This window comes from Camelina sativa, chromosome 15 (genome assembly GCF_030686135.1).
Source record: "Camelina sativa cultivar CO46 ecotype springtype chromosome 15, ASM3068613v1".
Classification (NCBI taxonomy): Eukaryota; Viridiplantae; Streptophyta; class Magnoliopsida; order Brassicales; family Brassicaceae; genus Camelina; species Camelina sativa.
The window spans coordinates 7,848,289-7,863,543 of NC_141894.1; the positions used below are offsets into that span (position 1 = coordinate 7,848,289).

General features: G+C 31.6%; 1 protein-coding gene and 1 pseudogene across 2 annotated transcripts; both read left to right on the forward strand.

The window, feature by feature from the left end:
* Positions 1–1,848: 1,848 nt before the first annotated feature.
* On the forward strand, positions 1,849–3,310 carry LOC104746003 (F-box/kelch-repeat protein At3g04660-like). The gene is made up of 2 exons (XM_010467392.3): positions 1,849–2,262; positions 2,521–3,310. The coding sequence occupies exons 1-2, from the start codon at positions 1,942–1,944 to the stop codon at positions 3,088–3,090; spliced, it is 891 nt and encodes a 296-aa protein (XP_010465694.1). The 5' UTR covers positions 1,849–1,941; the 3' UTR covers positions 3,091–3,310.
* A 1,206-nt stretch (positions 3,311–4,516) lies between these two features.
* Positions 4,517–6,029, forward strand: LOC104746004 (putative F-box protein At3g10790 pseudogene; annotated as a pseudogene). The gene has a single exon (XR_015581598.1). The product of XR_015581598.1 is annotated as a putative F-box protein At3g10790 pseudogene (transcript).
* Positions 6,030–15,255: the final 9,226 nt, after the last annotated feature.

The following is a 15,255-nucleotide window of genomic DNA, read 5'->3' on the forward strand; positions in this document are numbered from 1 at the left end:
ACGACGATTGGAATAGTTGGTACAGTTAAATCCTTCACTTGGTTACTACGTGGTTCCTTGTAATTTGCTCTTAAATCTCTAGCTTCGGTGGGCTTGGTCTCTTGCTTTTAAAATCGAAAACCATCAATCAAGAAAAAAAACTAAAATGATACTAATGAGTAATGACTTACCAAAAAAATTTCAGCGACCAAGTATAACCATTCCGGAACTAAATTGGAATCATCATTATACGTACAAAAAAAACGTAAATCAAATGATATAGTAAGAAAGTAAGACATGTTCCAAAAAAAAGAACTTATTTATATGCAAAAAAGGATTTAGAAAATGAAGATTAATTAATGAAAAAAATGGTGCAGGGAAGCATATATGAGGGATATAAACGAAAAGACAAACAAGAGGGTAGCGCATCTCAGCTTAATGTCTTTAGGACTCGCTATTTGCGTTTTAATTATTCAAGTTTGGCATCTCAAACGCTACTTCCTCAAAAAGAAGCTCATCTAACTTCATTCTATATATATATATTAGAAAATTTGCTGTCTTATGCTATTTTTGGGGGTAACTATAGAGTGGACATATATACCAAATCAAATAAAGAAACACATGCTTTTGTGCCTGATATTATTTTTTTATATACTGATCACAGAAATTTCATAGAATCATCTAGGAAAGATTGATATATTCATCGATATATAGACCACAAATTAATTAGAAATACTATTTGCGTTGATTTTTGTATCGTGGTAATTAATGGATACTTTGAAAGAGGTAGAGGTAGAACTTTGGCTTTGAACTTTGAAGGGTGGACACATTAAGAGTACATATGAGTGACTTTAATAGTTTTTAGTACACCATTTACAGAGAAATTTGCTAACGAGTAACGGCCGTGACAAAGGAAAAATGATCCTAATTAGAGTTATTAGGTTGTTTTTTTGGACATCAATGCCAGTTTGAAAGTACGACTAATAATGTTTTGATAATGAGTAAAATGACCATTGACCAATAACGTCAACTCTACGTGACGCGCGTGTTTAGTTTTGCCGCAGGTTGAGATGCTATTTACATCTTACATCACATGTGGACCGTTTAGTTAGATGACTTTCGAGAAGTATAAGGTTCCTACAATGCGGTGTTTGGGTGCCTCGGTTTTACACAATTGGCCACCCAAATACATAAACTGATGGTATATTATATTATGTAAAGGGGATCATTATGTATCGCAGTGGACAATTATGTAAATGGGGATATCCAAACACCGCGTTGTAGACATATTTTAAATGGAATATTTGTTTTAACTTTATAAGCTTTTTGAAATCTTATTCATTTAAAAATAATGTCTAAACATTATTTTTAATCCAAATTTACATCTTAATTTGTGAGATTATATTTTTTTTTTCTTATAGTTTCAAATCATTTCTACATTTGAAATCCTACATTTTAGCCATTTGGAAAGTTAATTAAATATAATCTTAATTATTTTTTCCTTTTTCTAAAACTAAAATTTATGTCACTAGCTCATATACTCAAACTTTAATCTTGTAAATTCATCGGTCTAGATCCGTCCACGCGTCCGCGTATACGATTAGGTGCTCTAAGCGCTTGTCCACCATTTAAAAAAATGTGAAAGGTAAATATCTACAAATCTCTAAAATCTGACAATATTTATTTTACTTTTTGTTTCCTAAAACTAAAATTGATGTGAGTCATATTTTCAAACTAAGAACTAATCAAATTATCGGTCTAGATCCGTCCACGCATACTGAGAATCTAATAGATATCATCGATCTAAATCTATCCACGCGTCCGCGTATACGATTTGGTGCTAAGGTCTTGTCCACCATAAAAAAAAGTGAGAGGTCTATATCCATATCTCCAAATTCTGTAAAGATATTAAGGCTTCAGAGTAAACAATAACCAAAAGAGAGAGCAGAGCTGAAAACAGCCATGATCCGGCTTGGGTCGAAAGAGAGGAGGTGTAACACTTCACCACCTTTGACAAGGTCCCAAACCTACCCGTTGGAGAGGATTCCTCTAGAAATGAAAGAGGAGATTCTCATGAAATTGAAGGGCAAATGCATCTCCAAGTTCATCAGCATTTCTAAATCCTGGTCATCGATAATGCGTAGCAAACGTTTCACCAACTTGTACCTGAATCGATCTTTGGCTCGACCACGTATCCTTTTCTCATTGACGCACCATGGAGACAATGAGAGGCAGCTCTTCTACTCTTGCTCTCAGGAGGATCCATCCTCTGATCATCAAACGGTTAGTTGTCCCCCTCTGAATCAAGATAACTGGTTTGAATTTTCTCCACCTGTCCGTGGCTTGCTGTGCTGTCTGAATCATAATAATAAAGTGATGATTGGGAATCCTACTACTTGTCAATTTATTACTTTGCCGAGAGTCCAAACTGTGAGGAAAGACATAAGCTACTTCTTTGGATATGATCCTGTTAATGGTGAATACAAAGTGTTGTGCATGACGGTGTCACGTAATGATACATCAAGCGATGTTGTGTCGCAGGAGCATCAAGTTTTCACTCTAGGAGCTAGGAGAAAGAAATGGAGAAAGATCGAATGTAATCATCCCCATTATACTCCTCGTAGAACTCAAGGGTTATGCAGCAATGGGGTTGTGTATTATCTAGCTTGGATCCAACTTGATCTGTCTCTGATATGCTTTGATGTGAGGTCTGAAAAGTTTAGTCTCATTGAGTTACCCAATGGCGGGAATGTCCAATATCTGTCGCACTACGGCGAAAAGATAGCTGCGGTGAATATGTTAGTCCCCGGTACACTTGACTTGTGGGTTCTTGAAGATACCAACAAACCACATTGGTCAGACGTTTCAATCATGATTCCTTCTTGGACAGATTCATATGGTCAGTTTGAATTTTTTACGTTAAGGGGTAGACTTGGCACCGGCGAGCTTGTATTGGCACCGGTCTTTGTCATAGACCCGTTCTTTATACTATGTTACGATCTCAAGGAAAAAAAAGCAAGAAAAATCCAGATCGAAGGAATTGAGACTCACTCAACGTACATACATGTTTATCTGGATCATGTTGAGAGTCCTATGTTTCTGGAACTGTAAGGTAATCATCTGTTGATGACTAGTTCTTTGGTGGTGTTGTCTGAACTAATTTCTCTCTTTCTCTTTCTTTTTTTTTTCTTTCTTTTTCTTTCAAGTTTTTGAATTAAGTTGTCGGATATTGTTTGTTTAAGACTAATTCTTATTGAAATATATGATCAACAATGGTTCTGTATGCTTTTGAATTTATGCAATTGCAATGTTTATGACTTGTTTAAAATAATTTATGATTTTATGTGGAGCTTATACTGCTTCGGTTTTTCAATTTGATTTATTTTGGCGAGAATGATGAGTTTGGTGTTGTTGGCTAGATGTATCTTTATCATCCATCTTATAAATCTTTTGTGTAAGAGCAAAATTACCTCAATAATTACTCTCAATCTTTTTAAATTATGTTTGACTAAACCATCACACACTTTTGTGCTCGGAGATTTTATGTAACTTTACATTATGTTTTTATTTAACCTATTGTTTGAAATCATTTCTAAATTTGAAAATCTACATTTGGCCATTTTAAAAAGTTAATTGAATCAAATCTTTGGGACTTTTTTATTTCCGATCCTAAAACTAAAATTTATGTCACTAGCTCATATATTCAAACTTTTATACTAAGAATCTAAAATTTTTATTAGATTTATATATCATTTGAAGTCGTTTCTATATTTGAAAATCCACATTTTAGCCATTGAAAAGTTTAACAAACCAATCTAATTAATCTTTGAGGATTTTTTATATTTTTTTATATTTATTTTACTTTTTGTTTCCTAAAATCAAAATTTATGCCAATTATATTTTCAAACTTTCAAATTAAAAAACTAATCAAATTTTCGGTTTAGATTCGTCCAGGCGTACTAAGAATCTAATAAATATAATCTGTATATTCGTCCACGTGTTCGCGTATACTATTAGGTGCTAAGGTGTTGTCCACCATACAAAAAAAAAGTGAGAGGTCTATCTACATTACCTTCGTGCTTGGAGATTTTATGTAACTTTACATTATGTTTTAATTAACCTATTGTTTGAAAGCAATTCTACATTTTGGCCATCTTGAAAAGTTAACTGAATGAAATCTGTGAAACTATTTTTTTTGTTTCCTAAAACTAAAATTTTCTGCCACTATAGCTCATATATTCAAACTTTAAAACTAAGGATCTAAATGTAGTCTTATCAATTGAAGTCATTTCTACATTTGAAAATCTACATTTTAGCCATTGAAAAGTTAGAAACTGAATCTTATCTTTGAGATTTATTTTTTTATTTTTGATACTAACTTTTTGTTTCGGAAAACTAAAATTTATATCAGTCATATCTTCAAACTTTCAAACTTACAAAATAAAATATAATCAAATTATCGGTTTAGATTCGTCCACGCATACTAAGAATCTAATAAATATTAGATATCATCGGTATCTCCGTCCACGCGTCCGCGTATACGATTAGATGCTAAGGTGTTGTCCACCATACAAAAGAAAAGTGAGAGGTCTATCTACATGAAAATCTCCAAAATCTGTAAAGATTTTAAGGTTTCAGAGTAAACAACAACCAAAAGAGTGAGCGGAGCTGAAAATAGCCATGATCCGGCTTGGTTCGAAAGAGAGGAGGTGTAGTACTTCACCACCTTTGACAAGGTCCCAAACCTATCCGTTGGAAAGTATGCCTCCAGACATGAAAGAGGAGATTCTCATGAAATTGAAGGGCAAATACATCTCCAAGTTCATCAGCGTTTCTAAATCCTGGTCATCGATAGTACGGAGCAAAGGTTTCACCAACTTGTACCTTAATCGATCTTTGGCTCAGCCACGTATTCTTCTCTCACTAATCGACCGTGGAGACAGGGAGAAGCAGCTATTCCACTCTTTCTCTCAGGAGGATCCAACTTCTGATCATCATAGGGTCAGTTGTAACCGATATCATGACTTTTCTCCACCTATCTGTGGCTTGATTTGCTGTCGAAATGTTTATAATCTACTGATGATTGGGAATCCTAGTACTTCCCAGTTCATAACTTTACCGAGAGTCATATCGATGAGAAAAGACATAAGCTGCTTCTTTGGATATGATCCTGTTAATGGTGAATACAAAGTGCTGCGCATAATGATACCACGTAGATTTCATCATCTACGTGAAACATCATCAAGAGTTGTTGCGTCGCAGCAGGAGCATCTAGTTTTCACTCTAGGAGCAACAAGAAAGAAATGGAGAAACATCGAATGTAAGCATCCCCATTATACTCGTCGTAGTACTCAAGGGATATGCAGCAATGGGGTTGTGTATTATCTAGCTTGGGTCCAACTTGTTCGGTCTCTGATATGCTTTGATGTGAGGTCTGAAAAGTTTAGTGTCATTGAGTTACCCAAGGACGTCCAAATCCAACTTCTATCCAACTACGGCGAAAAGATAGCTGTAACGAATCTGTTAATCGACGGTACACTTGACTTGTGGGTTCTTGAAGATGCCAGCAGACAAGTATGGTCAAAAGTGTCAGTCGTGATTCCTTCTTGGAATGATTCATTTAGGTATTTTCAAACAGCATTCAAGTTCAGGGGTACACTTGGCACCGGCGAGCTTGTATTTGCACCCAAATTTGTCAGAGACCCGTACTTTCTACTATGTTACAATCTCAAGGAAAACAAAGCTAGAAAAATCAACATCCAAGGCATTGGAAGTCAATTTACTGCTAGAGATGTCTATTTGGATCATGTCGAGAGCCCTATGATTCTGGAACCTTTAAGGTAATCATCCGCTGATGACTAGTTGAACTAGTCTAGTTCTTTGTTTACTTGCTGTTGCCTGAATAATCTCTCTCTTTCTCTCTCAACTCTCAACTCTCAAGTTTGAAGTTTCAGTTAAGTTGTTGGATATTGTTGTTTATGTTTAAGACTTGGTTGGATTTTGATCAGTGGTTTTGTATGCTTATTATGGATAATGACTTGTTTTAAATAGTTTTGTGTCTGCTCTAGATGGATCGTTATCATCATCTTACATACGTAATCTGAACCCTTACATGTTTTCGGAATCCGATATCGTTTCTATTCCGCCGCTTGATCCTCTTTTCCTATCTGATTCTGATCTCCGATTTCGACTTCTTACTCGACGACGAGAACGGAGATTTTGCCGATTTCGATTTCCCGTTTGATAGTTCCGATGATTTAGTAGCTTATCCTCTCCTAGGAGGGAAGAGAAACTAAGACATGCTCTATCAGTTCCTCCTGTATCATCCAAACTCTTGTTGGGGTGGTGGATGTTGAGGAGCGCATAATTATAATCACAGATACAAATTCGTTTGGACATGTCAATTTCATTACTTCCAAGTCAAGGTTGCGCAACAAAGGGTTTCCGTTTCATAGGATGTGATTACGGATTTACTTCAAAGCTGTTGCAGCTGATCCGCTTTATTGGCTTACTGAATTATTAAATTATTTAAGTTTTTTTTTTATAAAATAAGAGAATATATATTTATTGCAGAAATATTGCATCCAAATAGATCAAGTACCACACAAAGTAAATAGATCAAGTACCACACAAAGTATTATTTAAAACCAAATACTAGCTCTATCATACTCCAAATAGTTTCTAGGTTGACACGACTTGGTATAGGAAAAATTCATCACATATCGCACCAGTGAGCGTCGTCCCACCCAACATTAGAATCCCCTCATTGCCACCCAGGGAGAAGGTTGTTGATGCGCACCACCCTCGGGGACTAGGACTGCCTCTGCATTGAACTTGTCCACATTCTCCCACTTTAATGTCTTCGTATCCAAGGAAAATAAACCACCGAACACTTTACCATCCGCACTAGCTACGTCCCTAGTATCACCTCCAAATATCAAAAATAGAGAGATTGATTATAAGAGACTTTACTAGTTAACGGAACAATTTCTTTATTTTTATGATATTTGCATGATTTTATTTTGTGAAGATTAGTGTATAAAATCATAAACCAATAACAAAATAATTGAATTCATTAACAATCATAAATTATTTTGTTTTAATTTGGCAGCACAAAACTTTTCTTGACTTTATAAAATTCTGAACTCAATAACCCCATATTTATGAACATTTTAGATGAATTTTTACAACTCACAAACTAATAACGCCAAATTTGAAAAGAATTTAATGAAATCTTGATTGAATAACAACAAATTTTACAACAAATATATCAATTGAGGAAACATCTATACTTATTATTTGTCTGGGAACATAATCCCATTTTTCAATTTTTAAAAAAATGTAATATGTTTAATAAGATATGATCTCCTTTGTATTTTAGCTTCTTCTGGTTATTATTATTTATTATTTTCATCTAATTGATTTTTCTTTTTATCCTAGCTTTTATTAATTATTAGGAAATAGATTACTGTATAGTGTTTTTAATAGATAGTTTTATCGAAAATATGATTTTTCTGAAACTAATCAAAATCTATACAATTAAAAAGAAAAGTTCGAGCAAAACATAAGCAATTATTGGTAAAAATCTAAAATTTTGTTTAGAAAAAGAAGACTTATGACGAGTGATGGATGACTCACCTACATATACGTCAAGGTTCGTGTTAAAAACAATGAATGGTTCCTACTTGCAAAATAATGCCAATTTTATATCAAAACTTAAAATCTAATTGAGTTATATATTTAGGGTTTGTAAAAATAAAGTGATTTCAAAGAGCAACTATATGAAGAGCTCTTATGTTGTCCATTTATTTTTCTTCCTTTGCATGCAATTGAATATTTGATATAGAAATTAGTGAAAGGTTTATTCAAAAATTCTGTTAGGTTATCATCAAATAACATTTTTCTATTTTCTAATGAAAATCAATAATCGTGGTGCTTAAAATATTAGAAGGTACAATTTCCTGACGGTGCATCTTTGTAACTTTTTTTCCGTTGTATACATCAAGGAACGTCAAAATTGTTAAGTGTATACAACAACTTCCCTATAATGGATATGACTTGTGAGCTTATTAACTACTTAATTAGCAAGTATGAAAGATTATAATGAAATGATATTTTAATCCTTTCCTTGATAAAATCTTAACCTTTTTTTCTTCTAGGGTTTCTTTCTTTTGTTCAATTTTTCTTTTTGAAGTGTTTTTTTCTAGTTTTTCATAATTATAAATTAGTTATTCATATTCGTTTCTATTCTTCCAGTTCATAGTAAAATGATATATCCATTATCGAAATAATCTACATGATATTATATTATAGCTCAAAGAAAAATCAAGAATTTACGGAATTTCAGGCACCATGTTCGAATTTGGAAATTGATATGATCACATGTGTTTTCAATTTTTTTTTGGTCACCAGACATGTGTTTTTTTCTTTTAAAATTTTCTAACAACAAAAGCTTAAATATGTGGTGGAAACCAAATTTTGGACACAAATTTTACTCGAAGCTGGCATCTCATATTTGTGTGTAAATTTGAATTCCAACTGGACTACCCATAAATTATGCAAAGCTGATATGACTTTCATTGTGTAAAACACGAATACGAAGACGTATTATTGCTTAGGAAAGAAAAAACGGCTATTATTAAGTGTTAATTATATACTCATTTTACTTTAGTTTTGATTTCTAAACAAACAGCTTCATCCAATTGTCAAGGTTATATAAATTAATTTCACTCTCAGTATACATGTTACATCATTATTTCTTTAACTATTATAGATAAATATGTTCGTGTAGTACATGTTGAAATTAATTTGGTGAAAGAGCACTCGTTCGTTCGAGCTTTTAAAATGTTTTGGAGCTTATGTGTAACAAAAAGTAAAAAGCTAAGGTAAGAAAAAATTGTTAACAATTTTCCATTTTTCCTGTATGAAATTTTCTGTAGCTAGAAATTTTCTTAAAGAAACTATAACGTGGAAATCGAAATTGGGTTTGGTGTAGCGCACTAGCTCGTTCGTGCTTTATGACAAATATTTGAAACGTGTGGGTAACTAAAAGTAAAAAAAAAAATGAAAACTTGTGGATATATATACCACACATACAGTGCCGGCTTAACTATAGAGGCGGGCAATACGACCGTTCCGGGTACATAGATTAAAGAGGTATATACATATAAGAAAAGAGGTACCAAAAAAATCCGGTTTTCTTGTGATGTAGCTTGCAACGTTCGATGTCCACTGGCCATTCGAGTACATTACTACCGTTATTGGGAGCTATGATGGCCTTGGTGTTAGGGTCACCAGTGTTGCATTTAAAACATCCCATTGGAGAACGTCTCTGACGTCTCTGTTGCTAGCTCGTAAGAGTGAACATAATCTAACACCCGTCCGCCGAATCCAAATAGCAACCAAAGCTTACCTTCCACCACTACGAGCTCTGCTCCTTCTCTTGCGATGAAGGAATCAATGAACCATTCGAGATCGGATCTTCAAACTAGTTATTTTTAGTGTTGTTGTAAACGGCCATTGTATTGAGCCAACCCCTACTACTGGCTCCCCCAAAAATATAAAAAATTATCATTAAAATAAAGAAATTGTTTCGGAGACTCTACGATATATTATGGATCAATCTCTCTATTTACTGGTCTTTATGGAGCACTAGTCCATGATTTCCTACCAAAGAGTCTAGAAACTTTTGTCGTTAAATTTTTTTAAAAAACAAAAGTAATTAAAATATATATATTTAAAAGAAAATTTTGTGCAAAGTATAAGAAATTTATTGGCAAAATCTAACGATTTTCTATTTTTTTTGTTACATCTCTAACTATTTTCTATCTTGAATCTTTGATATTACTCTTATCAGTTTATTATGTTCCCATTTCAAGGTCTTGGTATCCAACGAATATAACACATTGAACACTTTACCATCCGCACTAGCTACGTCTCTAGTATAAGCTTCAAATATCAATATGTTTTCCCCGAAAAGGCCACTAGCAAACCCCCGCCTCGGGCAAGGTTTCTCGCCTAATGTCTGCATTCGTGTCCACATCTCTGTCGCTAAATCATAACAGTGAACATAATCTAACACCCATCCGCCGAATCTAAATAACAACCAAAGCTTACTTTCCACCACTACAAGCTTTGCTCCTTCTCTTGCGACGAAGGAATCAATGAACCATCCGGGGTCGGATCTTCAAACCAGTTATTTTTAGCGGTGTCGTAAATGGCCATTGTCTTGAGCCGACCACTACTACTGGCTCCCCTGCCCCCCCCCCCCCCCCCCCCCACAAAAATCTAGAAAAATATCATTAAAATAAAGAGATTGTTTGAGAGACTTTGCGATATTATGGAACAATCTTTCTATTTACTGGTCTTTGTGGTGCACTAGTTCATGATATCCTATCAAAAAGTCTATAAACTTTTGTTGTTAAATTAAAAACAAAAACAAAAATATTAATATATATATATATATATTTAAAAGAAAATTTTGTGCAAAACATAAAAAAATTATTAGCAAAATCTAACGATTTTCTATTTTTGTTTATTTTACATCTCTAACTATTTTCTATCTTGAATCTTTGATATTACTCTTATCAGTTTATCCTAACACCAGTAAGGAATAAAATTTTCAACTTAGAAAGCTTTATTTGTGGATGAAGAATCCAATATATGCCAAGAATTTCTGAGATGGATGTCAATGTTTATCAATTATGATAAGGAATTATAATCCATAATTGTTTTATATATGGCTTTTTCTGTCTTTGGTATTTCCTAAAATTTGTTACTCGTGCTTCTTGTAAAATTTGAGTGTTTCGATTCACAATAATATAAAGACTGTCAAATCGTTTTGGATTGAAAACCCTCATTGATGATCTTACAAAAATGATGGTTTTGTCTGTTAAAATTGATGTCTTATTTATTTTGTCTATTATTTAAAAAACTGCAACGATCGAAGTCAAATGGCCGCACGAGTACATGAACACCGTTCATGGAACCTACGGAAGCACAACGATATTGGTGGTAGAGTCACCAGCCTAACATTCAAAACATCGCATGCTGGTGATATTTTATACTTTATTATTATTATTTTAATTTTTTTCTCTCAAAAAGGATTTAAGTTTTGAGTGTCTAGTGATATATATATATATAGGAATTTTTATGATATCTTTGTAACTTCGTATTTAACTTATTAATTTAGGTAAAACAAAGTTTTTTATTTTTTATTGTGTGCATTGTATATTGTTTTGCTTGTTTGGCCCCTTTTTTATGTTTTTTTCTTCGTGTTGGAGTAAACAAAGGTATTATTACAAATTAGAGCCAAATACACACTAATAAAACTGAGTATTGTTGTCAAAGGAGACTGGAAATATCGTTTTTTGCGACATATTTCAATCCATTAGCTTAACCAAATTAAATAGAATTGATGTGTCAAAGATGCAATCTATTATGTTTTGAACAGAGAGCTGCAATATATAGAGAAGTTCATGTCAAAGAAAGACGTAAGATTTGTGTAATACTGAGATTTATATTTATACAAGCCGAAGAAGCCGACGACATTGAAATCAATGACAACGACAAACTTCTCTTATTCTTAATAAATATCTTCCTCCACTCAACAATCCTCTATAGAACACCAATTCTCAAATGATGATGACTATACCTTATTAACATGAAAACAAAATATTCAGGAATGATTGAATGGTGTTTAGGAAGGATCCTTTTAAATTTATGATGGTTTTTTTAAAACATCATGAACATCTCCGTTGCAACATGAATGTGCTGATAGTCAGATACAACTCTATGATATATTAGAAGGGATTACATAGCAGAATAATGTGCAAGAAAGGGGTATAAAACAACTCAATAACAAATAGAATTATCTGTTACAGTCATTTGAGCCTGATATAACACTGCAATATGAAATCAATACTGAAGAGATAAAAGATTGTTGCAAAGTAGTATAATAAATTTAATATAGAGAAAGACACACAAGCCGCTTCAGCTGCGAGACCTACATGTCCTCTTCCAATTCAATAACTATTGAAAAATCTCTCTCAGATTAACACACTAATCGATACTATAATTAAACTTACAAAATTAAGCTTGTTCTTCTTTGCCATTAGTTATATAAAACCTTCTCGTTCGTCTTCTCGCCTTAATCCTCCTCAGTGCTCTCTTTTATTTGGTTTTAACATGACTATTTGAATATTTTATTCAAGCTACTATACATATATTTCACTATTGTACGTTGTTGGGGTTTGATACAATGTTCCAAAACACGATATATGTGGTTGCATATTCATGATTGTTTTCATGCTCTGTTTTCTTCCTTTCTATCTCACGCCATTAGGCAAATCAAAAACAGAACAAAACATGATCAAGAATCACAAGAACATCAACAAGTTTCTAATGTAAAGAAAATTCCCTTTCTGAGTGTTCTAATCGAGACATATCAAATCCTTATACTCCTTTGACTGAAACAACACCTCCTAAAAATATGGCTCCAGGCCTCCAGCTGTGCATTGCCCAACCCAAGAAATCAACGAAATCAATCTAAACACACATTAACATAAAAACAGATTCACAAATTTATTTGCCAAAGCTTTTACTTGTTCACGTTAGAGAAATAAAATCATCCACAGTGACTTCAACTCCCATCTCAGCAAAAAAAAACATCAACGGCGGCAAGTCTAAAGCTCCTCAATGTTACGAAGCACACCGTCCATATCAAATAGAACCGTCGATACTTTCCTCCAATCATCTTCTGTAATTGTAGTCGGAGGATTCTTCGCTGCCATACTCACTATCGTAGACGACGGAAGTGTTGTTTAGCTTAATTAAACTCTGATATGGTGAATGAAGATGCTATTGATGTGGATTTTTCTTTTATTGGTTTTAGTCGATCGATTTGGCACTTAATTGAAAAGATATGATATCATAAATGTAAGATCTAAGTTCGGGATCTTCACCGCAAGTTTCCTTGGAGCTATCGTGAATTTGATTTTAGAAAAAATGAATTTTATTATGTAAATTAAATAATTAATTAATAATCTTAATAAACAAATGTTAGTTTTGGAAAATTTGGTTATGTGTGCTAATTTTGGAAGAAAAACTTAAAAGTGTATTATTATAGGATACTAGGTGTTAGCTCACGCTACGCGTGAGTTTTTACATAAACGCTATTCTATTTTGAAAATAATATAAATTAACACGTTATTATTATTTTGTTTTTTGGTGTACATAAAAATTTAAAGAATACATAATATGAATTTAAAGAATACGTCATATGAATTTAAATAAAGTAAAGAAATCAAATTTTCTATTGATAATAATATATTTAGTACAATTAAGTCATATTGTATCTTACATGCCATATGCCATATATTTTTGTAGTTGTAGTCATATTTCAAAATCATTGTGATACATATTCTCATAAAATTTATTTTGTCGTGTTAGTTATGCATATTTATTTATTTATTTATGGCGATAGCTTAAAGAGATTAAAAATATTTCAATTAAGAAAAAATCAAAATAATAAACAGTAGGTTTATAGTGTCTCATACATATATAACTAAGTGAGTTTAACAATAGGTTATTAGATAATACATTTTCCATAAATATAAAATAAAAACAGCAACTATTTTATCAGGTTATTATCTTAAAGTGTTTAATTGTGTATGGACTTTGATTTATATAAAATGATAATGTTTCATATAGAAAAAAATAATTAACATATTATGGCGTAATAGACACATAAACATAAATACTATTTCTTTTGTTAACAAACCTTAAGACCTAGAATGGAACTTAAGTTTCCTCTTTTCAATCTAATATATATATATATATACTTCTTTTATAACATTAAAATTTGTAGTTTTATTTTAAGTTTAACTTTATTTAGGCTATTGTCTAACATTAGTATGTTAAGTCATCAATTTTCTGAAAAATAAATTTAAAATTTTGAGATCAACTAAAAGTTTAATTAAAAATATAAGATCTGAATTTGTAATCAACGATTATTATTATTTTTTTAATAATTCATCACATATACATGGAGTCACTACAAACAAATCATAATATAAACTTGTTTAATTCACGTCATTTTAAAAACTGCAATTAAAAATTATGAGGTCGAAAGAATGAAAAATTCATTAAAAATATATTTATATACAAATACATAAAAAGAAAATGACTACAACATTAAAAATTCATTTGAAATTATATTTATATACAAATACAAAAAAGAAAATGACTACAATTGAAAGTAACAAACAACAAAGTATATATTTTTGAGTAAAATATGATAAAATTAAACTATATATCATATATTACATGTATATCCTATTCAAATAAACTGAAACTTTTATTAAGTTAAGATATCATTGGTTAAATCAAGAAAAAAATAATGATATTGTAGAATTTATAAAATTATATGAGATTTGAAATATGAGATCATGAGAGTTATAGTGAGATATGTGTCTTTCTTTTAATAGTTAATATATAAATTGATGTTAAGGTAACTATTTGAGAGTTACAAAAGTGCAATTAAGTGCATATTAATACATTTTAACATGTCTATTATTTTAAATTAAATTTATTGAGAACACTGCTATGATATTATTATGGGAGTTACAAACAAATTTTTATAATTTTCCAACTCCTAAAATTAAAACCCATTTAATTTAAAAGTGAGTGTTGATGGGTCCATAATTTGATTCAAAAGTATAATATGTTACACATTGATCGTTTAAAAGGAATAGAAACATCTAATTCTCAAATAAACTTGATTTTTTGTTAAAACCAACATATGTGAATTTAAATTTAGCTATGAAAATTTAAAAATAAATATGAATAGATTAGAAAGGCAAGAAATATAAAAGAAATATTTTATTTTCATATAAATAAAATAAAAAGTGAAAACAATGTTAAATATATATAAACTTTCTAAATTAAAATAAATAAATACAAAACAAACTCTTACAACACATATGAGATATAACAACATTTGATATTGGTGGGAGAGGATGAGAGAATGATTACTTATAAGATGATAATCCAAATTAGATAATGGAGATGAATCTTTAAAAATAAGAACAATGTAAAATATATATCATGTAGTCTGTAAAATTAAAATTTAGCATTTAAATTTTACAATGATATTTTATTTAGTTTTTGTAACCCATACAACAAAAATAAGAAATAAACAAAAAAAAATGAAAAATGATTTGAGATATTGTGGAAGAGAATGAGAGAAGTGGAAGAGAAGGAGAAAATGTGAAAATG

Excerpts from the sequence above, each read along its gene's own strand:
- LOC104746003 (XM_010467392.3), top strand. The coding sequence starts at position 1,942 with ATGATCCGGCTTGGGTCGAAAGAGAGGAGGTGTAACACTTCACCACCT. Across the intron at positions 2,263-2,520 it reads CATCCTCTGATCATCAAACG|GAGCATCAAGTTTTCACTCT; the intron begins GTTAGTTGTCCC and ends GTTGTGTCGCAG.